This window comes from Moesziomyces antarcticus (assembly GCF_000747765.1).
Source record: "Moesziomyces antarcticus DNA, scaffold: scaffold_v10002, strain JCM 10317, whole genome shotgun sequence".
In the NCBI taxonomy this organism is placed as follows: Eukaryota; Fungi; Basidiomycota; class Ustilaginomycetes; order Ustilaginales; family Ustilaginaceae; genus Moesziomyces; species Moesziomyces antarcticus.
In genome coordinates, this window is record NW_014639008.1 from 1,363,921 (window position 1) to 1,387,622 (window position 23,702).

At 60.8% G+C, this 23,702-nt stretch overlaps 8 protein-coding genes across 8 annotated transcripts; 6 read left to right on the forward strand and 2 right to left on the reverse strand.

Moving 5' to 3' along the window:
- Positions 1-58: 58 nt before the first annotated feature.
- Positions 59-6,735, forward strand: PAN0_002c1385 (nucleoporin; the record flags this gene model as incomplete). Its single annotated transcript, XM_014803551.1, has 2 exons — positions 59-203; positions 281-6,735. 2 exons carry the CDS (start codon positions 59-61, stop codon positions 6,733-6,735), a joined length of 6,600 nt encoding a protein of 2,199 aa, XP_014659037.1.
- Positions 6,736-7,305: 570 nt separating this feature from the next.
- PAN0_002c1386 (uncharacterized protein) lies at positions 7,306-9,106 on the forward strand (the record flags this gene model as incomplete). The annotated part of the gene is made up of 2 exons (XM_014803552.1): positions 7,306-7,751; positions 7,984-9,106. 2 exons carry the CDS (start codon positions 7,306-7,308, stop codon positions 9,104-9,106), a joined length of 1,569 nt encoding a protein of 522 aa, XP_014659038.1.
- A 410-nt stretch (positions 9,107-9,516) lies between these two features.
- PAN0_002c1387 (uncharacterized protein) lies at positions 9,517-10,091 on the forward strand (the record flags this gene model as incomplete). The annotated part of the gene is made up of 2 exons (XM_014803553.1): positions 9,517-9,831; positions 9,924-10,091. 2 exons carry the CDS (start codon positions 9,517-9,519, stop codon positions 10,089-10,091), a joined length of 483 nt encoding a protein of 160 aa, XP_014659039.1.
- Positions 10,092-10,150: 59 nt separating this feature from the next.
- Positions 10,151-12,031, reverse strand: PAN0_002d1388 (replication factor-a protein; the record flags this gene model as incomplete). The annotated part of the gene is made up of 1 exon (XM_014803554.1): positions 10,151-12,031. One exon carries the CDS (start codon positions 12,029-12,031, stop codon positions 10,151-10,153), a length of 1,881 nt encoding a protein of 626 aa, XP_014659040.1.
- A 508-nt stretch (positions 12,032-12,539) lies between these two features.
- On the forward strand, positions 12,540-13,703 carry PAN0_002c1389 (uncharacterized protein; the record flags this gene model as incomplete). The annotated part of the gene is made up of 4 exons (XM_014803555.1): positions 12,540-12,730; positions 12,912-12,972; positions 13,172-13,260; positions 13,541-13,703. The coding sequence occupies 4 exons, from the start codon at positions 12,540-12,542 to the stop codon at positions 13,701-13,703; spliced, it is 504 nt and encodes a 167-aa protein (XP_014659041.1).
- A 2,579-nt stretch (positions 13,704-16,282) lies between these two features.
- Positions 16,283-17,053, forward strand: PAN0_002c1390 (uncharacterized protein; the record flags this gene model as incomplete). Its single annotated transcript, XM_014803556.1, has 1 exon — positions 16,283-17,053. The coding sequence occupies one exon, from the start codon at positions 16,283-16,285 to the stop codon at positions 17,051-17,053; it is 771 nt and encodes a 256-aa protein (XP_014659042.1).
- An 870-nt stretch (positions 17,054-17,923) lies between these two features.
- PAN0_002d1391 (glycosyltransferase family 71 protein) lies at positions 17,924-20,158 on the reverse strand (the record flags this gene model as incomplete). Its single annotated transcript, XM_014803557.1, has 1 exon — positions 17,924-20,158. The coding sequence occupies one exon, from the start codon at positions 20,156-20,158 to the stop codon at positions 17,924-17,926; it is 2,235 nt and encodes a 744-aa protein (XP_014659043.1).
- A 1,316-nt stretch (positions 20,159-21,474) lies between these two features.
- On the forward strand, positions 21,475-23,646 carry PAN0_002c1392 (glycosyl transferase; the record flags this gene model as incomplete). The annotated part of the gene is made up of 1 exon (XM_014803558.1): positions 21,475-23,646. One exon carries the CDS (start codon positions 21,475-21,477, stop codon positions 23,644-23,646), a length of 2,172 nt encoding a protein of 723 aa, XP_014659044.1.
- Positions 23,647-23,702: the final 56 nt, after the last annotated feature.

The window sequence follows — 23,702 nt, forward strand, 5'->3', positions numbered from 1 at the left end:
CGATCAGGTCGCGCCCACGACCCCATCTCCCTAGCACACAGGCCTACCACTGTGCGCCATGTTCGGATCCACGGGTTTTGGCGGCTTCGGCCAGCAGAATAACCAGCAGCAACAGCCGCAGCAGCAGCAGCCAACTACCGGTCTCTTTGGCCAGGCTGCACAGCCCAACACCCCCGCCCAGTCCGGATTCGGCTCTACAACAGGTGAGTTTCTCGTCGCATCCAGCTCGCATCAGCCTAGTCACATCCCTGTACTCATCCACCTCTTTCGTAACATCCAGGCTTTGGCTCTACAGGCGGATTCGGTGCATCGCAGCCGGCTGCACAAACCGGCGGTGGTCTCTTTGGCCAACCACAGAACCAGACCCAGACTCCCTCCTTTGGCGGCTTTGGCGCCACGCAAAACAATGCTGCCACCGGCGGCGCTTTCGGCGCACGACCTGCTGGTAACACCGGCTTCGGCGGCTTCGGCGCCACCCCCAACAACAACACCACCAGCTCCTTCTCCTTCGGCTCCACACCTGCACAGCAGCAGCAGCAGCAGCAACCAGCAGCAGGCGGCTTTGGCTCCTCCACCTTTGGCGCAGCCGCTCCTGCCGCTGGCGGTCTCTTCGGCCAACAGCAGCAGCAGCAGCCCGCTGCAGGTGGATTCGGTGCCGCCGCGGGCACCTTTGGCCAACAAGCCGCTGGCGTGACCCCGAGCCAGATCACTCAGGGCACCGCCACGGTCCCCTACGACCCTCTCCGCGAAGATCTCACGCCCACCGAACACATCAAGGACCGCAAGTCCTGGGATGTGCATCAGACTATCACTGTCATGCCAGCCTACAGCCACCACAGCATCGAGGAGCTCCGCCTCATGGACTACCAGCAGGGCCGATCCAAGGGCAACACCGGCCCTGGCGCTCCCGGTGCCCCTTCCACCGGCTTTGGCTTTGGCGCCAGCAACAACACTGGCGGCGCTTTCGGTCAAGCTCAGCAGCCTGCCACCGGCTTCGGTGCCAGCACTTCCACCACCGGCGGTCTTTTCGGCCAGCCACAACAGCAGCAGCAGCAGTCCGGCGGTCTCTTCGGCGCCAAGCCCGCCGCTACCGGATTCGGCGCTTCCACCACCGGCGGCGGTCTCTTCGGCCAGCAGCAGAATCAGCCTCAGACCGGCGGCCTCTTCGGCCAGCAGACCCAGCAGCAGCAGCCGTCCACCTCGGGCTTCTCCTTTGGCGCTCAGCCACAGCAGCCCGCAGCTAGCACCGGCTTCACCTTTGGCGCCAACAACAACCAGCAGCAGCAGCAGAACAAGCCCGCCTTTGGCTTTGGCGCCTCCACCACCCAGCCCGCCCAGGCCGGAACCACCGGCTTCGGATTTGGCGCCAACAACCAGCAGCAGCAGCAGCCCGGTCAGACCGCAACCGGCTTTGGCGCCGGCGCCACTGGCACCACCGGCGGCTTCTCCTTCGGCCAGAAGCCCGCTACTGGCGGTCTCTTTGGTGCGGCTACCAGCCAGCCCGGTCAGACTGCCGGTGCTACCAGCACCTTTGGCGGCTTCGGCGCTTCCAACACTGCGCAACAGAACAAGCCCGCCTTTGGCTTCGGCGCAGGTGGCGGATTCGGCGCTGCATCCGGCGCCACCACCGGCACCACCTCGGCCCCCGCCGCCACAGGCGGTCTGTTCGGCGCAGCGAGCTCCGCACAGCCTAGCGGCGGCCTCTTTGGCAGCTCCACCAACACCGGTACTACCGGCGGCTTCAGCTTCGGCGCCAACAACACCCAACAGGCCAATCAGCAACCCGGTCAGGCAGGTGCTACGGGCGGCTTCGGCGGCGGTCTCTTTGGCGCCAAGCCAGCTGGACAGACCGGCACCCAGCCGGCCACCGGCGGGCTCTTCGGCGGCGCAGGTGCTCAGACGGGTCAGACTAGCACTGGCTTTGGCGCAGGCGCTTCCACCGGCTCAGGCGGCCTCTTTGGCAACACGGCCAACAAGCCCGCTACCGGCGGCTTCTCGTTCGGCGCCGGAGGCGGCTCGTCGCTCTTCGGCAACAACAACCAGCAGAACAACCAGCAGCAGGGTGCTGGCGGCCTCGGCGCCGGTTTCGGCCAGACGCAGGGCAACACCACCGGCGGTCTCTTCGGCCAGTCCAACCAGACTGCACAGACCGGCGCTACTGGCGGCGGTCTCTTTGGCTCGTCCAACACCGCAGGGTCGTCGCTCTTCGGCAACACGGGCGCGTCCAACACGGGCGGCGGCCTCTTTGGCGGCTCCACCCAGAATCAGTCCGGCGGCGGTCTCTTCGGTGGTCTCGGCGGCGGTCAGAACCAGCAGTCCACTGGCGGCCTGTTCGGCCAGTCGCAGCAGAACCAGCTGCAGAACAACTCGTTGCAGAACCAGCAGCAGCTGCCCAGCGTGCAGGCCTCGCTCGACTCGAACCCGTACGGCACGGACAGCCTATTCGCCTCGAACCCGCTCAACGCCGGCGCAGGCTCGACTGCCAACGGCGCCTCGCTTCCGTTCAACGTGGCGCCCAAGAACAAGCCGCCCCTCACCACGCCCTTCCGCTCCAGCCCACGCGGCGCCAGCAAGATCAACCGTCTCCGCGGCTCCACTCCCGGCGCCTCGGGTCTCGGCAGCTCGAGCTTCGTCCGCGAGGGCACGCCTGGCTCGTTGCGCGAAGGCACCCCCGGCGCAAACACCCGCTTCGGCACGCCCGGCCGAGCCGGCTCGCCCGCGCTCTTCAAGGCGCTCAGCGACGAGTACAGCCAGCCGCTCTCGTCGCAGGCGTTTGTCTCGCGGCCGTCGGCCAAGCGACTCGTGCTCGACGATGCAGGCGAGAACAGCTTCACCGCTTCGCGCATCGGCCGCAGCGGCAGCGTGCCTCACTTTGACACCGGCAGTAGCCCGGCAGTCGGCTCGCTCGGAGCATCGGCCTTCCGCAGCGGCACCGTGCAGCCGTCGTCGGCGTCGCGCGTCACGTTCAGCCCTGCCCTCGAGCAGCGCGCCGAGTCGGTGCGCCCCGGCGGCGGAGACCTCTCGTTCGCATCGTCGCTCCCTTCGCGCCGCGGCAATCTCTTTGGTGCTGCCTCGCCCACCGTTGTCGAAGACACCCCGCTCAAGACCGTATCTGCCGCCGCGGCCAAGGCTGGTGTGCCGCGCCAGGGCCGTGACCTCGAGTCGTCCTTTGCCGCATCGACCCCGAGCGTCAAGTCCGCCGCTGCCGTGTCCAATGGATCCAGCGCTGCCACCGCCAAGGTCGGCGAGTACTATACCGAGCCTTCGCTCGCCGCACTGCGCACCGCCAACTACAACGAGCTCGCCGCCGTGCACAACTTTATCGTCGGCCGCAAGGGTGTCGGCCAGATCGAGTTCCTCGAGCCCGTCGACCTCACCTCCATCGGCGACCTCAACGACATTGTCGGCGGCATCGTCCAGATCCGCCTCAAGGAGGTCGTCGTCTACCCCGAGGAGGACGACTTTGACCCGCGCAACCCCAAGGACGGCGCCAAGCGAAACTTTGTGCCGGGCCTCAAGGCCAAGCAGGGCACCGGTCTCAATGTGCCCGCACGCGTCAGCCTCGATGCATGCTGGCCCACCGACCGCGCCACGCGCGAGCCCATCAAGGACGCCGACCACCCGCGCGTCAAGCAGATGGTCAACAAGCTCAAGAACAAGTCCGAGACCGAGTTTGTCGACTTTGAGCCCGAGTCGGGCACCTGGACGTTCAAGGTGAAGCACTTTAGTCGCTACGGCCTGGACGACTCGGACGAGGACGACGATGCGGCCGCGGCGGCGCCCAAGCGAGCTGCGCAGCCAACTGCTGCCGCTGACAACAAGCGTCCCGCCAGCAAGCGCCTCGCGCCCATGTCGGCCGACGACGGCGAGTCCGATGACGATGCAGTTGCCATCGGAGCCGCATACAGCGACGGCAGCGAAGAGGACGACGACGATGCCCCACCTCCGCTACGGGGGCTCGATGACGGCGACATGGATACGGACGACGACGCCAGCCATGCCGCTGCCGCTGCCGTCGCCGCTGCCAAGCACCGTCAGCGCCGCCAGTGGACGCCCGCTTCGAGCGTCTCGGGCCGCGAGCGCGCGGGCAGCGCCACGCCGTCGCGCGCCATGTCGACCATGGCCAACGCCGCCGAGGCGCGCCGCGTCCAGGTCATGCAGGCGAGTTTTTTTGGGCACGACGACAGTAAACTAGCTTCCGCTGCTGTCGTTGCTGCTAGACCCATGGGAGCCAGCCTGAGCCACAAAAAAACGCTCAACCTGCGGCCGACGGCCGCCGTTGCAGAACCGATCAAGGCTGCCGAGCCGATGCCCGACAAGGCACCGGAGCCTCAAGAGCCGAGCTACGAGGCCGCCGCAAAGTCACACCCGGCACCCGTCCAGGAAGTCCAACAGCCCGCCAAAAGGCTGCGCAAGACCGACGTGGCACGTTCGGCTGTGGTCGCTGCCGATGGCGAGACGCTCGATGCCGGTCTTTCGCTCGGACGCAGTTTCCGCGTCGGATGGGGGCCCGATGGCACGCTCGTGCACAATGGCAGGATCGTCGGCGCCAACATGGAGCCGGTGTCGTCGGCTGCCAAGACTGAAGCGGAGGCCGCGGCTTCTGCCAGCACGTCGACCCTGATCCTCGAAAAGATCAAGCTGTTCAAGGACGTCGAGACGTCGAAAGAGGAGGCGGAGCGTGCGCAGAAGCTGCTGGGCGTCCAGCTCGAGCAGACCAAGGTGGAGCTCGACGACGAGGGCGTGCCCGTGGCGTACACCGACTTTGGCACGCGCTTCCGCCATTTTGCCTCGTCGTTCGAGCACAAGGACCGGAGCTTCGAGGCGAGCCTGTGGCGGCTAGGCGTGGCGCTGTTCGACGAGATCGAGCTGCGCGTGCCCGCGGGCGCGGACGCTGCCACGGCGGAACGCATCCGCGCCATGCGCAGGAAGGCGGCGCTGTCCGACTGGCTGCGTCACACGGTGGCGGGGACGGTCGAGACCGAGGCGCGCTCGCACATTGCGGCGTCACGCCGTGCGGCGCTGCTGTTCAGCTACCTGAGCGGACACCAGGTGGAGCGCGCCGTCAACGCGGCGATGGAGGCGGGCGATCTGCGCTTGGCGACGCTCATTGCCCAGGCGGGCGGCGACGAGGAGGTGCGCGCCGACATCAGCGAGCAGCTGCTGACGTGGCGCAAGGAGGGCGTGGATGCGCACATGACGCGCGACCACCGCCGCATCTACGAGCTGCTTTCGGGCAACGTGTTGCTGTCGCCCGGCACCGATGCGCGGACGACCAAGGACCCGATCGACCAGGTTGGCGACTTGGCCATCTGCGAGGGGCTCGACTGGAAGCGCGCGCTGGGGCTGTTCCTGTGGTACGAGTCGACGTACGAGGCGCCGCTCGAGCGCGCGTTCGAGCGGTACGAGGCGCAGGTGGCGCCGACGGCGCCGCAGAATACTTGTATTGCACCGCCGCTGCCGTGGTACCGCGAGAGCTCGAGCGTGGGCGCGACCAAGCTGCGGCAGCTGCTGCAGAAGGCCGGCGGCTACGACCGCGATGCGCTGTTCGAGCTCATCAAGCTGTACGTCGACCCGACGTACGGGCTCGAGCCTGCGCTCAACGCATGTGCGTTTGGCGCGTCGAATGTGGATGCGCGACTGCCGTGGCATCTGTACAACCTGCTCTCGCGCGTCATGCAGCGCCGCGACTTTGGCGACCGTGTGGAGCTCGGGCTGGGCGCTGGCGGCGAGACTCGCGACGAGGCGATGCACGAGGACGGTGATGGCGCACCGAACGGAGCGGCGACGGCGGCGGTGCAGGGCAACTCGGCACGTGCCGACATGCTGGCGTCGAGCTATGCGACGCAGCTCGAGCTGCTGGGGCTGTGGCAGTGGGCTGCGTTTGTGCTGCTGCATCTCGAGCTGAGCTCGGGCCGGTCGACGGCGGTCAAGGCGCTGCTGGCGCGCAATGTAGCCCAGCTGGATGCGCAGCGCGACTTCCTGTGTGGGCGGCTGCACGTGCCCGAAGCATGGCTGTACGAGGCGCAGTCGTTTGCGGCGCGTGCGCGCGACGACCGCTACGGCGAATACCAACTTCTGCTGCGCGCGCACAACTGGACGGCCGCACACAATGTTGTCGCACTTCATCTTGCGCCGGAAGCGATTATCCGTGGTGACCACGAGTTGGTGTCGGTGTTGATGTCGCCGTTCTACCTCGAGGTAGGGGGTGATCCGGCGGACGAGATTGCGGGCTGGGCGGATGGGGCGGCGGTGTATGTCGACTATGTCGCCGCCTCGCGCGAGGTGCCTGTGCTAGCGTCTCTGCTTGCCGCGCGCGAATCGCGCGATGTAGCGCTTGAGCGGGCGGAGCGCTTTGCGGCGCGTCTGCCGAGTCTGGCGGCGGGGGTCAATGCGCTGCTCTCGACGCCGGGGGCTGGGGCAAGTGCGGGCGAGAGGACGCACATGGTGGCTAGGACCGAGATGATCGCCGGCATCACCAACCTCGCTCGCATCCTTATTAATATGTCCACGGCTACGGAGGCGGTGGAGCTGGGCGAGGGTGCACGTGCGACGCTCGAGCGCATCTCGGCGACGCTGCTCGAGTCGGCTGCAGTGAGTGGTGGCGGTAGCGGCGTAAGAGGTGCCGCGGATGGAAAGGATACGGCAAGCGGTTGGGACCCCGCCGCACTCGAGGTAGATGCCGTACAGGCGGCTGCCGACGACTACCTTGCTTCGCTAGTCGCTGTGGCTTGAAGAATGTGTACAGATTGGGATTTTGTTTGTGATTGCGACTGTCTTCTTTCGCCCTCGTTGGCAGCGGCAGCGGCAAAAAGTGAGCTATTGACTTCGCAGAGAAGGAGGCGGTCGAGAATCTGTCGGATGAGGAGAGGCGATTTTGGGTCGGTGCGGTAGAGAGTCGGGCGGGTGATCGCAGGTTGTGTCCGAAGTGAGCGAGTTGGGGGTTGTTCATATGCACGTCTACACAGGTCATTCGTGTCACCCAGCCGAGCCGTCCTCTTTTCACGGCTCCAGCCGCAACGTGCCCCGTAAGCTTCATTGGTTTCATGCGTTCCGACGTTAGTGTGTGCTTAACGTGACTTTGCGTTTATAACGTGACTTTGCGTCTATAGCGTGACTTTGCGTCTAAAGCGTGACTTCCGCCATGGTGTTAGCGTTACTGTGGTTCTTTAACGTGATCGAAAGGCGTGGCGGAGGATTTCGCGGGTTTCGCTTACACCACCACCACGACCAACATCATCACCATCACCATCATCGTCACCATCGCCTTCGCCTTCGTCTAAAGCTCTGGCGTGGAGAATCCAAATGGGCGATCGGAAGCGCAGTCACGACGGTACCTTAGAACCTGCTCGGCCTACCAAGCGTGCTGTGGAAGAACACAACGCTCAGCAAGAAGACGAAAAGAGTGTCGATGCTTTGACTGCCACAGCCTGCTTACCCACCGAGTCGTCACCTCATCCCCCTTCGACCGACGCTGATGCAAGTATTGCGGATCCGGAAGACAGGGTCTTACGCTGCTGTGGGTGCGATGCAGCCATTGAAGACGGAGATGGAGTTGCAGACGATTGCCCTTCGTGCCAGTCTCCGGTGGTGTACTGCTATAGCTGCAACAGCACCACCAGCACCACCGACCCACTGTCGCAAGTCTGTCGACGCTGTTTGGCCGTTCTGCATCTCGATAGTGACGCCGACGAGGACGTGCTGGTGTGTCCTACTTGCGATGCCACCCTCGAAGGTCCAGACGGAGAGTGGTGTCCCTACTGCGACGAAGTTGTAGACGACGAAGAATAACCATTCATCTCTTGTGACTGAAGGCCGACAAGACTGCGTTCTTCTAAGCCAGGCCCAACCCAGTTGACATCGAGCTGGCATCGAGCTTCATTTCAAGCACGTGCTGACACACGGCTAGCCAGCTCACGGCTTGCTGTGACTCGGCACCTCACTTCGAGGCTCAGTTCGTCTTCATCTCGCCCCGCTCTTCAGCCTCAACACCACGATCTCGACATTGGCCACAACTTTGCTCGCAAGCGATCTCGCAAGAATGTGCGTCAAGCGTGGCAGCTCGCCTGAGGGTGTGCGACCAAGACAGGCGAAGCGTAAAGCAATGGAAGCCCTCACGAGCGCGCGCAAGTCCACCGCCATAAAGGCATCAGGCACTAGCGAAAAGCTGCCCAACAAGAGGGAAAAGCACGAGACAAAGCAGGACTCGAAGCAGGTGCCCAAGCAGCAAGCGAACGAGAAGGGCAGGCGCAAGTCGATGCGTCTCGCTGAGCAGCGTCAGCTGAAGGGAACCGAGGATGGGGAGAAGCCCGATGGAAAGAGGGAGAAGGAAGAGGGATCCAAGAAGGAGCACAGCGAGGAGCTGGAGATCAAGCAGGAGGAAACGGGCGCGAAGGAGAAGGAGCTGAAGCCCAAAGGCGAGGAGCTGAACTCCACGAACGAAGAGGCGGATATCAAGAAGGAAGAGGAACCGTATCTCAAGCAGGAAGAGTCGGAGGTCAGACAGGAGGAGCTGGAGCCCAAGAACGAGGAGCTGGAGGTCAAGGAGGAGGAGAAGCTGGGACCCAGAGACGAGGATCTGGTACCCACGAATGACGAGCCGGATGTCAAGAAGGAAGAGGAGCCACAATTCAAGCAGGAAGAGTCAGAGCCCAAAACGAAGAAGCTCGAGGCCAAGGAGGAGAAGCCAGAGGTCAAAGAGGAGGAAGTGCCGACGCCAAAGAAAGACGACGAGCCGGAGCCAAAGAAGGAGGAGGATCCGGATTCCGAGGAGGACGAGGACAGCGAGAATTCCGTCGAACCCGGCGAAGAGACATTCGAGTGCAATCATTGTAACGCTGTGTTGCCGACAGAGGCGGAAGAGTGGCCCTCATGCGGCGCATGCGTCTTCTGGTGCGAAGACTGCTTTGCTCCAATGCTCACCTCAAAAGACTGTCCTCGCTGCGATTCTTGGTGGAACCACCGCTACTGGGAAGCTTGCGATGACTGCGACCAGATGCGCGATCCTAATGCTCCTTGTCCCCACTGCGAAGGGGGCTCAGAGGAGGATGATGTTTCGGTGGAGGCTGAAGAGTCGGAGGATGAAGGGAGGGAGGAGGACTATTAGGCCGAGCTGAAGGACAACGAAGACGACGACTATCCATTAGCGCAGACTGCGGGTCGGAATCGACCTTGTCTGCAGGCTGTTCATTCACTCCCAAAGTCGGGCCTACGAGGCATCGGAGCGATCTGTATTCCTTTCTCAGTGTTGTATTTAGCGCTGTCTCCTACAGAGACTATGAAGGCGAGGTGCATGTCGGTATGAACGAAGGCGAGAGGATGATGGTTGGTGCACTTTTGAACAGGCGGGTGGTGGAGAGAAAGATCGGATATGTTAGAGTGTAGCCGAGGGTAGCGCTGGGCTGAGGACTTTTGGACGCGGGGCGCGCGTTGTTGTTCGGAAAAGCCTCCACTTTCAGAAGGAATCTCAACAGCTTTTGGCTGCACCACCATCTCCATCTTCACTTCCAGATCAGCATGACGAGCCACAGCACTTCTGGCGGGGTGCATCCCGTGCTTGCGCTCGTAAACCGGTGCGACGAGCTTGCGCGCACGTTCGACTCGACCTTCGAAGCGTCATGTAACCTGCTTCGTCAACCTACCGGCACTCTCGACGACACGCTGGCGGCGTTGCGATCAACACTGGACCAGTGCGAGCAGATTGTCGCCGCCATGCTCGCGTGCATCTACGAGGACATCCCCCACCTGCTCGACCAGCTCGACTCCAACGACCACCTCGTCGCAAATTGGAATCCCAAACTCGCCCTCGAAAGCATCAGCACCTTGTTCTACGTAAGCTCTCAACCTACCTACCCCCCCCCCCCTTTTTTGACCATCTTCAAAAAGAACCACCACTGACTTTTTGGGCTGGCTTCGAAACACAGTCGTACCAGGAATTGTTGTTGGAAAAGCGAGAGCTACTCGCCGACTTTACATGCGAGGAAATCAGCCCCCAGTCGTTTGTGGAGCAATGGACCCAGATCGACAGAACCCTCTCGACACAGCGCCAACAACAAGTCGACGACCTCGCCGATCTCCTAGCAGCATTCTAGTGCCCACAAACAGACGAGAAAACCAAAAGTATCATTTCGCAACATCGCGGCCGGGGCAACTACATGTACGCGTTGATGGCGTCGGCGAGCTCTGCGCCTGCCTTGGCAAAGTCGACGGGGGCGGCGCGCGAGATGGTGTAGCGCACGCGCGCCTGGTCATTGAAGCTGTCCATCTTGGCGCGGCAGTTGAAGGTGTACATGCGGTTGGCGGCGCGGTGGAGCACGGCGGTGAATTCGGACTCGCTCTCCTCGCGCAGCTTGTGCAGCTCGCCCGCCGACATGCCCATGAGCTTGGTGGCATCGTCGTTGAACCCCGACAGCCAAATCTGTCCCGTCGCATCCGCCACATTGGTCGACAGAATGTAGCGGTACTCGGGCTGCTCGTACGAGCGGTCGCACTTTTCGCAGCGCCAGTTGCCCTCGTGGTCGGGCGTGACCTTTTTGTTGCATCCGTCCGAAGGGCAGGCGGTGTAGTACAGGTTCTCCTGCTTGATGTACACCACGGTCGCGCGCACGTTGAAGTAGTCCGGCTTCTCGCTCATGCCCAGATTCTCGTCCTTGACCTGGGCGATCGTCCTGCGCTCCGCCATGTTGGCCGCACCACCACCCATTGCGCCACCGGCACCACCGGCGTTGGTGAACGGCTGGAACTGCGCGTGCGCCCCGTCGTTGTCGAACCATCCGCGCAGCACGTGCGACTCGGTAATGTCCGGATTGATGAGCATGGTCGAGCTCGAAAACATGCTGAGCGAGCGTCCGCCAAAGTCGCCCACCTTGACGCCCTTGAAGGCGATCACCGGCTTCTCGTCGACGCCGGCGTGGTTGGGGAAGTTCTCGGCATTCTTACCCCACAGCGTCAGCCGCACACTGCGCTGGCCCTGGTCCACCAGCGTCAGCTCGCGCTTCTGCACCGGTCGCTGCGACGCCTTGCTGACAATCTCGCTCAGCTCGCCGTAGCTGTCCAGCACGCCGATCACGTCGCACGTCTGGTTGGGCTCCACGCTCTCCAGCTCGTTGATGCGCACAAATTCGTACTTGACCTCGGGCACGTCCGTGGCGTCGGTGCACTCCTCGATCTCGGTCGAGTTTTCAAACGTGATCTCGTACTCGTTCTGCAGGTTGCTGAACTGCTTCTTGGCAATGTTGACGCGCGCCTTGGAGATGAGGTAGACGTGGTTCTCCTGCAGCATCGAGTAGAAGCGGTCGACGGCGTCGTTGAAGCCCGTCGCCTTGATCTCGCCGCTGTCGTCGAGCAGGTTGACCGAGAAGAGCTTGCCCTCGCCGCGCTGGTTCGACCAGTGGCGGATGTCCGACTTGGACGTCACGCGCGCCTTGATGGTCCATCGGTTCTGGTAGGGCGACAGACCCTCGATCGGGTAGATGGGCATGCCTGCGTGGACGCTGCTGCCACCAGGTCGGCCTGCGGCACCGCCGCCGACCTTGCCGGCACCGGCGGCCGAGGTGGCGGGCGTCGTCCTGCCAGCCGAGTTGTTGCCGACGTTGCTGTTTCCGAGCGCGCCACCAGCACCACCCTCCTGCTTGACGCCGCCTTCAGGCTTGATGGAGTCGTCGACGTTGGTGGGGCTGCCGATACGGTCGGCGGTGGGCTGGTGGACGACGTTGAGGTCGAGCAGGATGAGGATGCGTCGGCCCTGCACCGAGTTGCTGGCGTACTGCGAGATGCGCACGAGGCAGTGCTTCTCGAGCTCGCCCGACTCGACCATGGATCGCTTCTGCGAGGCGAGCATGGCCTGGGCGTAGTTGACGCCGTCCGAGAGGATGATGCGGTAACGGTCGCCCATGCTGGAGGCGGACGCGGCGCTTGCCTGGATCTTTTTGATGCTGAGGATCTGGCATACGGGGTTCTGCACCGAGCTCGACGGATCGGAGGTCTGGACCATCTGGGCGATGGCGCCCTGGGTGAGGTCGTTGAGCGACATTGTAGGTAGTCAAGGCACCTTGGTGCGGTGGCGTGGAAAGGAAGTGTGTGGATCGAACGGCGTGTGGGCGTCGACTGCTCTTGATTCGCACTGTGATCAAAGTGTTGGCTCGTGGTCGTGTTGTGGAGGGTGCGATCGTCCAGCGAGATCCTAGTCTGATGGCAGCGATACCGGAGGATGGTGAGTCGGAGCGAAGGTATCGAGAGAACGAGAGCGGGCTTGACAACTCCACTTTCTTCTGCTCCGCACGTCGTGGCTGAGTCGCGTTTCCGCACCGCACTCTTCTGGCACCTCAGGGCTCCGCCAACTGGACTCAGCGCGCGGCGCAACGACCCGCCCCTGCTGCGTTCAAAAAAGCGGGCGCATCACTTTCGCTCATTTACGCGCGCGACGCGTTCCCTTCCGCGGCTCTGAGCACAGAGACCAACACCTCTTGACTCGTGCGGCAGTCGGCCAATTTTTTCGCTGATGTTTTAGCTTACGTGCTAACATTCACAAAGTTTGAATTATGGCACCCGCGCAGGTCCGCCTCGGACATGACCGCAACGAAGGCAGCATCGCCTGCCTCGCCAAAGCATCCATGCTGCCCGACCCGGATAAAGCGCACCTTCATCAAGATGTTAGAGTGTTGCAATCAGCTCGCAATTGGCTCGACCCACCGAGCGGATCACCGGAATGCGGACCAAGTGGCTTGAAGATGTATGCCGATAGCCGGTTTCGGCGATACGGCGTTGGAAGAGTCGGAGGGCAGGCATACATTTGCAGCGAGTGTGGTCCCGTGCTGTTCGGAAGGTCGCATTTGGCCGATCGACCGCGCACATGGCACGCCGGGCATTTATGCGACTCGGCCATCTTTCATGCTCCGCCCCACGACTGACAGCGTCGGACCGCCACGCGTTGCACCACACCCAACGCAGCGCACGCTCACCTGCCGTGATACCGTACGGCAACCCCGACTGCGCTCACTGCTCAGCTCCAAAGCCACCTGCCGCACACGTCGGAGCTAATCCTTACGCTCGAGTTGCCATGCTGGTACACTCGTCGTCTGCGCCACTTGGCCAAAATCGAAATGGAGGGCATTTTCTTTTACTGTAATTGATTTTTTTCTGCTTCGCACGTCAATTAATGCCCACTGGGCAGCCGGGCCTTGGCACCAATCGCGAGGCCGAGCTCAGCCGTCGCTGGTCGGAGAATCGGCATAGCCTCTCACAGGCAGTGTGGGAATACAAGTAGAACGGCACCCCTGTCTTGGTGCGAGATTCGAACTGTCTGAGAAAGTTACAAGAACACAGCGATTCTCCCCCGTCTGCTTCTGGCCAGGCAGAATGCGAGTGCAAAGATACCGAGCCCGAGCTCGTCTGGCAGACAGTCGCTATGCTGCCCAACAAGGCACTGTGCCCCTCCCCTTCGAGTGTCAGCGATTGCACATCCCCAATTCAACGGCAGCGGAGCATCGGCGTTCGAAGCGAGCTGCAACCCTTGATCGACAAATGACGGATCGACATACAGTATTGCCACGGTGCAGCTCCGAGGCATCACACCGGCCTTCGATGCAAACGAACCCTTCCAGAAGCCATTCGACCAGTGCGATGTCCGCCTCGGACTCAGTGCTGCCCAAATTGAGAACCTCTTGTTGGCAGAGGCTCTCTACCTTGCAGGTCAAATCCAGTAGCAATGATCGGCACCGAGAGTCACCGAGCTGCCGACCGCCACTGGATCGCACTGCCGCTCACTACTGAGTCCCCTTTCGCTCTTCGCTAGCGAGCTGTCGGGCCTTGAATTCTTCTATGCGAGGCGCTTGTGCTGCCGATGCTCATAGGAGAACTTTGTAATTTGCACATCGCTCCTGGGCGGTACTGGGAGCAAGTTCGTATTTGCGACCCAAAGCAGCCATCGGTGCAATTCGGGTCGCAAGATCTTCTCAGGTCTTTGGATCCGCCAGAATGGCTATCTAGCCGTGGCATTCTCTGAAGAAACTTCTGCCAAGGCCGTGGAAGTGCTGTAATTTTGCTACCGACTTTGCGCTTTCTCTAGTTTATCGAACGAGACTCGACAGGCAAAAATAAGCCATGGATGAATGCTAGACTGAAACGTCCGCAAGCGCTCAGGATAAATGCTGTTGCTCTTGCTAGATTGCAGGTGATGCTCGCGTGGCTCTCATTTTCTGTACACAGGAAAGACACGGGAAGAGAAGGTGAGTGCAGTATGCAAGAGAGCGGAATCAGACGTTGTCAGGGCTCTTGCACGCCGTGTTTATCCACCCCTCGCGGGTGACTCCACGCGTCGACACGTGTGCGAAGCCGTGCAGTTGAGCAGTCTACGGTCTATGCGGTCCATTCAGGGGAGCGACGCATCAGGCGGATCAAAGAGGCAGAGTTGCCGGCCATATCCGCTGGGATCAGGCACCTGTCAATGACCTGGACGGGTCTCAAACTTGCCCAATCAGGATTCGTTGTCAGGGCTTGCTGTCACGCCTCAAGCCACCTCAAGCTAGCGGCCTTAGTGACTGCGTCTGATTCCCAAACTGTCGCCAAACTCACACGCAGATCAGGAGCATTTGCGGAGATGGAATGCATGTCAGCAGCAGTGTGCATTCACCTCGCGTCTGCGTGTTTTGAACAATCTGGCCCCTGTCTACTTTCCTGCTCAGCATGCGTACCGATGCACACACGAATGCAGCTCGCTCAGCTAAATCCGATAGGCCAGAACAATCAGGAATCTTCTCATTGCCCTTTCCATTTGTCGCAGTACCGCAATGCACTTGATATCGGTCAAATTTGCGCAGTCCACTCGCATCCCACTAGGTGCAATGCGGATCGCAACGCCAAGTGTCCGATCGCCGGTAGTTGAGTATAAACGACCGTTCAGTCTTAGGGGCAACATGCCGTGGCGAGATAGGCCGGGTGCTGAACCGCCTATCCACCCTCAGGCAGCTCGGCCTGGACCGCCCATGCTCATGGCAGGTGCATATCGCCAACCGGAGCTGCATGCCGCATTTACCGTCGAGCCACCACATGGCCTCGGCCAAAATGGATGTGCAGCTCGTGGCTTTGAAGCCACCAATTTTTCCCCATCTCTCAAATTTTGTCGGTCCAAGCCAGCGCAGCGGCTGCTTGGATGCAGACCAAATCAAGGAAAAATCAAAATAAATCAAAAGAATGTCCAAATGCAGGCACTGGTCATTAGCAGGTCATTTGTCGATCTCGAAGGGGCTTGCGGCCATATGCACCTCCGATGCGGTCAGAAAGTACCCACGGCCGGTGGAAAAACAAGCTCTGCGACAGAAAGGCAAATGTGGAAGGCGACCTCGGTGCAAGGTTAGCCGCTGTGGCTCGTCAAGCCAGTCAAGCGGATGCGCCTCCCCGACATGATCCAAGTGAACGTGCATTCAGCGCTCGCTTTATGCGCACTGGCCGGAGACCCATGCTGCTGTGCTGCGATTGCGTACAGTAATTGCCGGAGCACAGTATGCGAGCCGGGGCACAGTATGCTCTTCGGTTCGGAAGGGTCGCTCCGATTTGCCGCCGTCGACCATCGATACGGGGTTGCGTGGGCAAACGACGGTCTGCGAAATGCTGCACTTGTGCAGGTGGCGATCGTGACACTTGACTTCTACTTACCGCCAAGCCTCTCTTTGCCGTGAGTTATTCCTTGAAGCCCTGCAAATGCACGCAGCAGCTGCACGAGGTATGGCCGAGCTCCCCGTCCCGCTGACCCGAAATCGGTGTCAAACCAACTCGGCAGGACATCGTGCAGGATCGCAACCCCAAATAAGGGGTCCAGGCACCTTCACGTGTTTTGACGGAGCTAAGGCGAGCCGGAAGTGGCGTGTCATGCGCACAAGGTGGCGGTGGGAGAGCAGTGTCCGTCGGAGGAAAACTTCTCTCATCGTAGCGCTCTCACACACGGACGCAGGAGAACAACTCTATTTCCGTCTGCCTAGCCTGAGACAAGCTGAGTCTCTTGATTTGACGCTCCGGAGGATAGTCGACCGGGTCTTGTCGCTCCTTTGTTGTGAGCGGCAGCGGAAATTCAGCGCTGTCCCTCCCTCTATCTACAGGGAAGGCGAGGGCATCGAGTCAACAAGGTATATAGGTGTCCATCCTCGCACCTTCGAACTCAGTTTTTCCTTTCTTCCCATCAAGCAACTCCTCTCCACTCTGTCCCCCTAGCCCCCCCCACCGGCCCTTCCCACCCCCTTCCCATCCCGGTCCCTCACCGTCTAGCCAAGGTAGCTACCTCTATCTCAACATGCGAGCCTCCGTCCGATCTGCTCTCATCTTCGCCGTGGCCGCCCTCGCGGCTCTCCAGGTGGCTCAGCCCGTCTCGGGTCACCTTGTCGACCGTGAGGTCTTCGAGAACGTCACCCCCACCCTTTACGACTACTCTCGTCGTGACGCCGCCGCCACTGCTGTTCCCTCTTCGACCAGCACGGCTGGCCCCGCCACCGCCACTCCCGGTACCGGCTGCAAGGCCAACAGCGACTGTGCCACTGGCTCGTGCTCGGCTGGCAAGTGTGTGCCTCAGATCGGCACTGGTGTCAAGAACTCGTACTGCGACAGCGACGCCCAGTGCACCACGTCGCAATACTGCTACCGTGGCTCGTGCCAGGAGATCAAGCAGACCGGCGCCAACTGCTACAAGGACTCGGGCTGCACTTCGGGCAGCTGCATTAACAAGAAGTGCATCAACAACTCCTCGCAGAAGAACGGCTTCACCTGCACCCGATCGGACCAGTGCGTCAACGGCTCGTTCTGCTCCAACGGCAAGTGCAACACTGTCCAGCCTGCCGGTTCGTACTGCTACAAGGCCCAGGGCTGCACCAGCGGTATCTGCAACAACAACAAGTGCTCCTCCAAGGGTCTCGCCAAGCTCGGCCAGTACTGCACCGCCAGCAACAAGTGCCAGTCCAACTTCTGCTTCAAGAACGCCTGCCGTGCCAAGCGCGCCAGGAACCAGCCTTGCTCCATGAACGAGACCTGCATCAGCGGCAGGTGCCGCAACAACCGCACTTGCGCTTAAACCCTCTCGCATTCACCTAGGCGGTGTCAGAGGTGACACTCCCCTTTTCCTCCTCACATCCTCTCCTCCCCTCTCCCCCTCCCTCTTCCTTTTTGGTTTCGCTATATTCCCTTATTAGTCCGATTTACGGGCACTTTTACCCGGGGCTTCGCTAGGCATTCGCAACAGTTTGGGAATTCCACCCTTGTTCTGGTCTCCCTGCCACGGCTTGAGTGTGACTGTGACTGAGCAGCGAGATTCGATCGGCAGCGCAAAAAGTGCCAAAAGCAAAACATCGCGGCCGGCAGGGGAGTGGATGTTGAGGGCTGGACCGGCTCGGTCAAGGCTGCGTGTCGATGCATTTTTGTGCTGCTTTGAAGCTCTTTGAGGAGGCAGTGCAACTGCCGTATTGGCCCAAGTGTCAAACACTGCAACCGAGACAGGCATCAAATTGATTTTCAAAGAAATAAAAACAATTAAAAAACCGCAAAAAATGGCACCGTCCACGCCGAGCCGAGCTGCCGAGATCTGCAGGCTGCACGGTACGCCGAAGCTCCGTTTGCGGAGTTGGATTCATGCCCAACGAGACCTGTGGTCACTCGGCGCTGAGCATTGCGCGCATGATCGACAAACGATCACGTTGCGTCTTCAACCGCGGTACTCTGTCACGAGCACCCAACCACACAACGGAGCCGATCGATTCATGCTCCCCGATCCCCACACTGTCCCGATCCAGCTCTTCCGCGCGGGCAAAAGATGATAGAAAGGCGGTGACATTTACAACGACGAGAAACCATGCAAGTATGGGCAGAGTGGAAAGACATGCGATAAGGTCTAGGAGCAAAGTGTGATGCGGAAACAAGGGATACAGCTCGGGCGTGGCGAGGTCGCTTATGGCTTCGAGTTGATGGGCGCCGGAAGAGGCGCGTAGTGCATGAGCGTGGAGCGGTAGGTCATGAACGCCTCGTGTGCGATCTCGATGGCCTTCTGCAGCGTCGAGGGTACGATGGTGCCTTTGAGCCTGTTCAGAGTGGCGCCGTACAGGCAACTGTCCGAATCGCTGCTGTCCTCGTCCACAGTGGTGTACGGCGGTGCGTTTCGCGCATAGACGTTGGGGCTAAAGTATGTCTCGTCCGTCTGTCGGGGGACAAGGACGCCGCCGTGGAACCAGAACGGCTTCTCGCCCACGGCGTTGTCCTTGTGCTTGGAAGCAACACTCTTCCCACTCGTCTTGGAGCCGTGCGATTGGAAGAGCGAAAAGTACTTGCGCGAGAGCTTCTGATGCGCGGCCTGGGGCGAGAGGAACTGGAGCGTCCTCGGCGAGCAGAGCTGGGGCGAGTGGTCGTCCCACTCTCCATCAAAGCGTCCGATGGCTCCCGGCCACGTGTTCTCGAAGGCGTATTCGATGTCCGAGAGCTCAAACGCCAGCCAGAGCGCCTCGCGCATCATGCCGACGTACGAGCCCCAGAAGAGCGCGCGCGCCATCCTCCTGCGCATCCATGCGTTCATCAACAGCGCCGACAGCACGCCGGGTCTCGACTTGTCGAGCACCACCACGTCCATGTCCATGCGCGCACCGATGCCGTGCGAGAAGAATGCACTCTCTGCAAGCTGCTGCGATGGCGAGCCCTGGTCGATCTGACGCTTGAGGAACGAGACGAGGTACTGCGATGCGCGATCCACCGGCTTGGCTTTGGCTCGGAAGAAGAGCGTACCAGTGCTTGCGAAGGTGGGATGCGAGAATAGCAGCGACGGATTCTGCAGGAAGACCACTTCGGGATCCACAACCAGGATCTCCTGGAACGACGAGGCCAGCAGAGCCAGCGACTCGCGCTCCCACGTCACCTTGAGGCCGGGATAGCGGCCGGCATCGTCTTCGAGATCGCTGTTGAAGTAGGGCAGCGTGTCGATGTTGAACGCCGACACGCGGCCGAGTGTCTTGAACATGTCCACCAGACCATCGGGCAGCTCGTCCTCGGTGTGGTAGTAGATTTCGATCGGAAGGAGGCAGCCGTGCAGCTGACGCAGGACCGTGATGGTCTGGAGCGCAGCCAGTGCAGTGTAGCGTGATACCACCATGACGATGCCTCTCGACTTTCCTCCCTGAGCCGCCTCCTCGAGTTCGGCGGCTGTGAGCAGAGCCGCGGTCTGGTTTGCAGATAGTCTGCCTGACTTTTTCAGCTGTGCACTGACTCTAGCCTCTACCGGATCCTCGACAGGCTCAGCTGCCTTTGGACGGACGCGCAGCGCAGTGCGGCGGATCTCTGCAACTGCTGGCGCATAAGACCAGAGGTGTTCTTCGATGCGCTCGAGTCTTCCGATCTGACCGGTCCTGGCGAATTCGGCGTAAGCATGAGCGCGAAATCCCATCTCGCGCAGACCGTACCTGTCGTCGATCTCGACGGGATGGGTGGCGATATAGTCGGTCCAGATATCGTGCGCGGCGGCATCGAGCGCTCGGACGCGCATGCCAAACATGGGCGAGAGCGTCGGCTCAAAGTACAGCACCACGCGCGTGAGCCACACGATGGCGACGAGCAGACATAGCGCCCGGATCTTGCTCCCCCAGCCGCGAAGCTTGATGGACAGCGACTTGGGACCGTTCTGCGCTCCCAAGAAAGTGGAGAAGTTGGCCACGACCATCTTGGCTCCGTGTGTGGATACGAATCGCCTGCAGATGGGTCGGCTCGCAGCAGGTATAACGGAAGACTGGGGCGCGGATGGACTGGAGCTTGATGATAGCCAGGGAGGGATGGGGGAAATGATGGTGGAAAGGAAGCTGGCGAGACTTGCAAGAGCAAAAGTGTTGGTCTGCATGTGGTCTGCGGTTGCACTGCTTCTTCCCGCCGTGTGTTGCTCTGAAAGCCTCACAGCATCCACGCCGGCGAGATGCAGCTGGCTGCGGAGAGAAATCACGGTGGCCCGCGTTGGGCACTGGCTTGGATAAATGCGAGCGGGAAAAAAAAAGAATTGAATTCCGAGAAGAACAGGATCGGCAGGATGCATGTTCAAGCTCGGCACCACCAGAGCGATGGCCTGCGCCCAGGGTCGCGCCGACGGCGACTGGAGCGTAAGACCATGAGTAAGGCCACCGAGGGGCTGGCTTCGGAATTCGTCGCCTTCCATGCCATCTCCTACGGCGACAAAAGGAGCCGTCGAGCGTGAGGCCGGAGCTTGGTCGCCTTGTGCTCGTTCTTTTCGATATTTGATTTTCAGCTTCTGAGAAAAAGGAAGAAAAGGAAATCAAATTGCCTTTTTTGGAGCTGCGAGTGCTGACAGCGAGACCGAGCAAACGGCACACAACCAAGCCAGCGCCGTGCCTGAACAGGAACGACGCCAAGTGGAGGCTCGGAGCTGCTCTCCGGACTCGGCTTGGCCGGCACAGGGATACTGTAACTCTGCGCTGCCCCTCGGCCGCCGTGGATACAATCGAGCAATGTGCTTCTTTCCAGGGCCCAGCTAGTGAGCAGAATCGGTGCTACCTATGAATCAGCACGCATTCAGCATACTGTACTGCTCATAGTATAGCATGGCGGAGAATCTTGACGACAGTGTTCGCGCAGGATGATTTGCAGGTATCTGCAGCTGGAACGAGCCTATCTTGCAGCAGACTGCCGTATCAAGGCATGCATCAGTCCCAGTGGCCTCGACCGACAAGAGATAGACACCAAAGCGGGATCCATCAAAGTCACATGTGGGCGCCATGTGCCTGTCGCCGCGGCTCCAGCCGTCTGCATTTTGTCTGACAGCAAATGCACGTTTTCCAGCACCGGCTTGAATTTGCAAAAAGAAAAAGTCCATCGGTGGCTCTCGGCGACGGGAGCAGCGTGGAAAAAATCGCAGCGCGCGTCGTGTTGCCCGCCAGCCACCCGGCCAGGCAGCGGGTCAGGCGATAGCGCTGCATGAATGCAATGAATCGTAATTCGCCGAGGCACAGCTTGCAGCGCTTGCCAACCAGCCACGCGCAACGCCCACACGAGCCAAAGCGACCGAGGACCCTGAGCCTGGAGGATGTTGGTGGGTTCATGCACTTCGGTCGCACCTTCCCGTGCCTGCTTGCAACGCCAGACGAGGCTCGGCTTTCCGCCTTGTGTCCGTTTTTGGTCCGTTGGATTCTGTCGCCCCACGCAGGTGGGAGAGTCGAGCCCGTCAGCTCCAAGTGTTGCTCTTGCCTGAGAGGCGTGTGTGCCTGACCGTGGTCGGTTTCTTGGAGATTGCCAGGACAGCATGCATGGGCTTGCCGGTGAACACCCTGTGTTGGACTTTCTTGTGTCGGCTCACTTTTTTCCAGCTCCTCTTCGCTCCGCACCAACCTGCATGTGTATGCTTCTCTTGCTCGTTGCTTCGACTTTCCTCCTCACCATCATCTCTGACAAGTGCATGGCTCGAGTCGCTACGGCTGCCCAAAGCCTGCATTAGCATCCTCGCGCCTTCGTCACACCATGGTCAGGAACAAGACATCTCCGTTTGTCGGCGCCGTCGAGGCTACCGACAGCCTCCTCAGCGCTAGACCCACCAAGCCAGCTCGAGCAGCTTCGTACGACATCAGCCTGCCGGTGGATACCTCGGAGCATGCGGCGCATGTAGTCTCAGAGCAGCCACAGCCAGAGCCACGATTGGTGGAACGCAAGCCGACCACACCTACGACACCGACGTTCATCTTGTCGCCATCGAGCCTCTTTGGCGGCGGCCAAGATAAGGCGGGAGAGCCTATGTTGCTGGGAGGCTGGAGCCGTAGCAAAGGGGCACAGGTCAAGCAGAGGCCTTCGCTGCACCGCCCCTCGAAGCTGCTTTCGGACAACACCAACACCGACGTCTCTTCGCTCGCATCCTCCCACGAGAAGGAGCTCCCTCGCTCTGGTCGTGGCAGTCTGTGGGCGATGCTTCCACTCTCATCGAAACGCGATGGCGGCAAGCACAGCAGGAGTTTCACGACGAGCAGGCGTCTGTTCACCTCGTACAAGTCGCTCATTGCGTTTGTGCTTCTGATCGTCCTGTTCGTCAGGATGCTCTTTGCGCCTTCTCACGATATCGAGCGGGGCGTCAACGGGCAGATTGCCAAGCACAAGGCGAGCGATGCGGTGTTCTTGAATGGCTGGATCGAACACGTGATCCACCACCCCGTGCGCGCGCGCGACAAGACCGGATTCGCAGAGATGGGTCTGAGGACCGAGATGTACTCGCATCTACTGCAGCATCCGACGCTGCCCAACTTTGACCGCATGGAGCGCGCGCTCTGGCCATTTGTCCCCGGCATCAACCAGCTGCGTCGGTGGTGGCAGGCGTCTGTCCAGGCCAAGCCCATGCCGTACTCTGCAGCATCCGATAAGAGCACAGCTGGGCACTCGAAGCTCATGTCGCGCGCTTTCGGGGCGAGTGCAGAGCGACAGCGCGGATCGCGCGGTATTGTCATGTCGCTCGGATACAAGGGATCCGTGTTTGCATCGCAGTTCATCTCGGTCATCCGCGACAAGCACAAGAACAACATCCCCATCGAGCTGTACTACTATGGCGACTCGGATTTGCCCGCCAAGTACCGCGACTATCTGACCAAGACGTACCGCAATGTGCGCTGCATCGATCTCGAGTCGCTCGGACTGTTTGATCCGGATCTGGTGCAGCTCGAGCGTCAGGGCTTTGCGATCAAGCCCTTTGCGGTGCTCGCCACCAACTTTACCGAGGTCATGCTCGCCGATGCCGACGCGATCCTGCTCGAGGATCCGGACCACTTCTTTGAGGAGCCCGGGTACATTGATACGGGTACGCTCTTCTTCCACGACCGCGACCATCAGCGCGACGGCGTCAACACCATCGTACACGACTTTATGAACAATCAGCTCTCGCTGCGTGGGCCGTCACCCAGGCTGGCGCAGAGCGAGTTCTGGAAGAAGAAGGGCATTTTCGAGCAGGAGTCGGGCATTGTGGTGGTGGACAAGCGCAAGACGGACGTGTTTGCCGCACTGCTCTTTACGGCGTGGCAGAACATGGGCGAGATCCGCAAGAAGACAACGTACCGCATCTGGTGGGGCGACAAGGAGACCTTCTGGCTGGCCTTCGAGTTTTCGCGCTTCCCGTACTACTTTGTGCCGCGATACGCGCAGGCGATTGGCTCTGCCCGAGTGCGAACCAAGGCCGAAAGGCAAGCGGCCATCGCAGCAGCCAAGGCGAAGAAGGCCAAAGCCGAGGGCAAAGTTGAGGAGCACGACAGCCTCGATGATGCAAAGGACGATGGGTCCGAGGCCGAGGTGGAGGAGCTGTGTTCTGAGCATCCGCTGCACTTCCTCGGTGCGGATGTCGAGGACAACAACGGCGACGGTGAAGTGGACGCCATGACATTGGGGCGACCGGCTTGGTTCAACGGCGGCATCCTCGACTCCAAGGTGGACAGTGACGAGGTGTATATCGCGCCGAATGCGTTTACGCTCGATGGATCATGGGAGTTTTTGTTTGACGAGGAACGCTGGTGCATCCGCAACTACACGCGCGGCAACATGGACCAGTTCCACCTCACGCCGCGCATCGACGAGATCAAGGCCGTCGCTGCCAAAGCCGAAGCCCACTTCCGCGCAAAGATCCCCAAGACCACAAGTGCCAAACAAGCAGCACTTGAGTAAAGCACGGCACAGCACGCGCACATTAGAATCGGAAACATAGTTACTCTTTCATACCT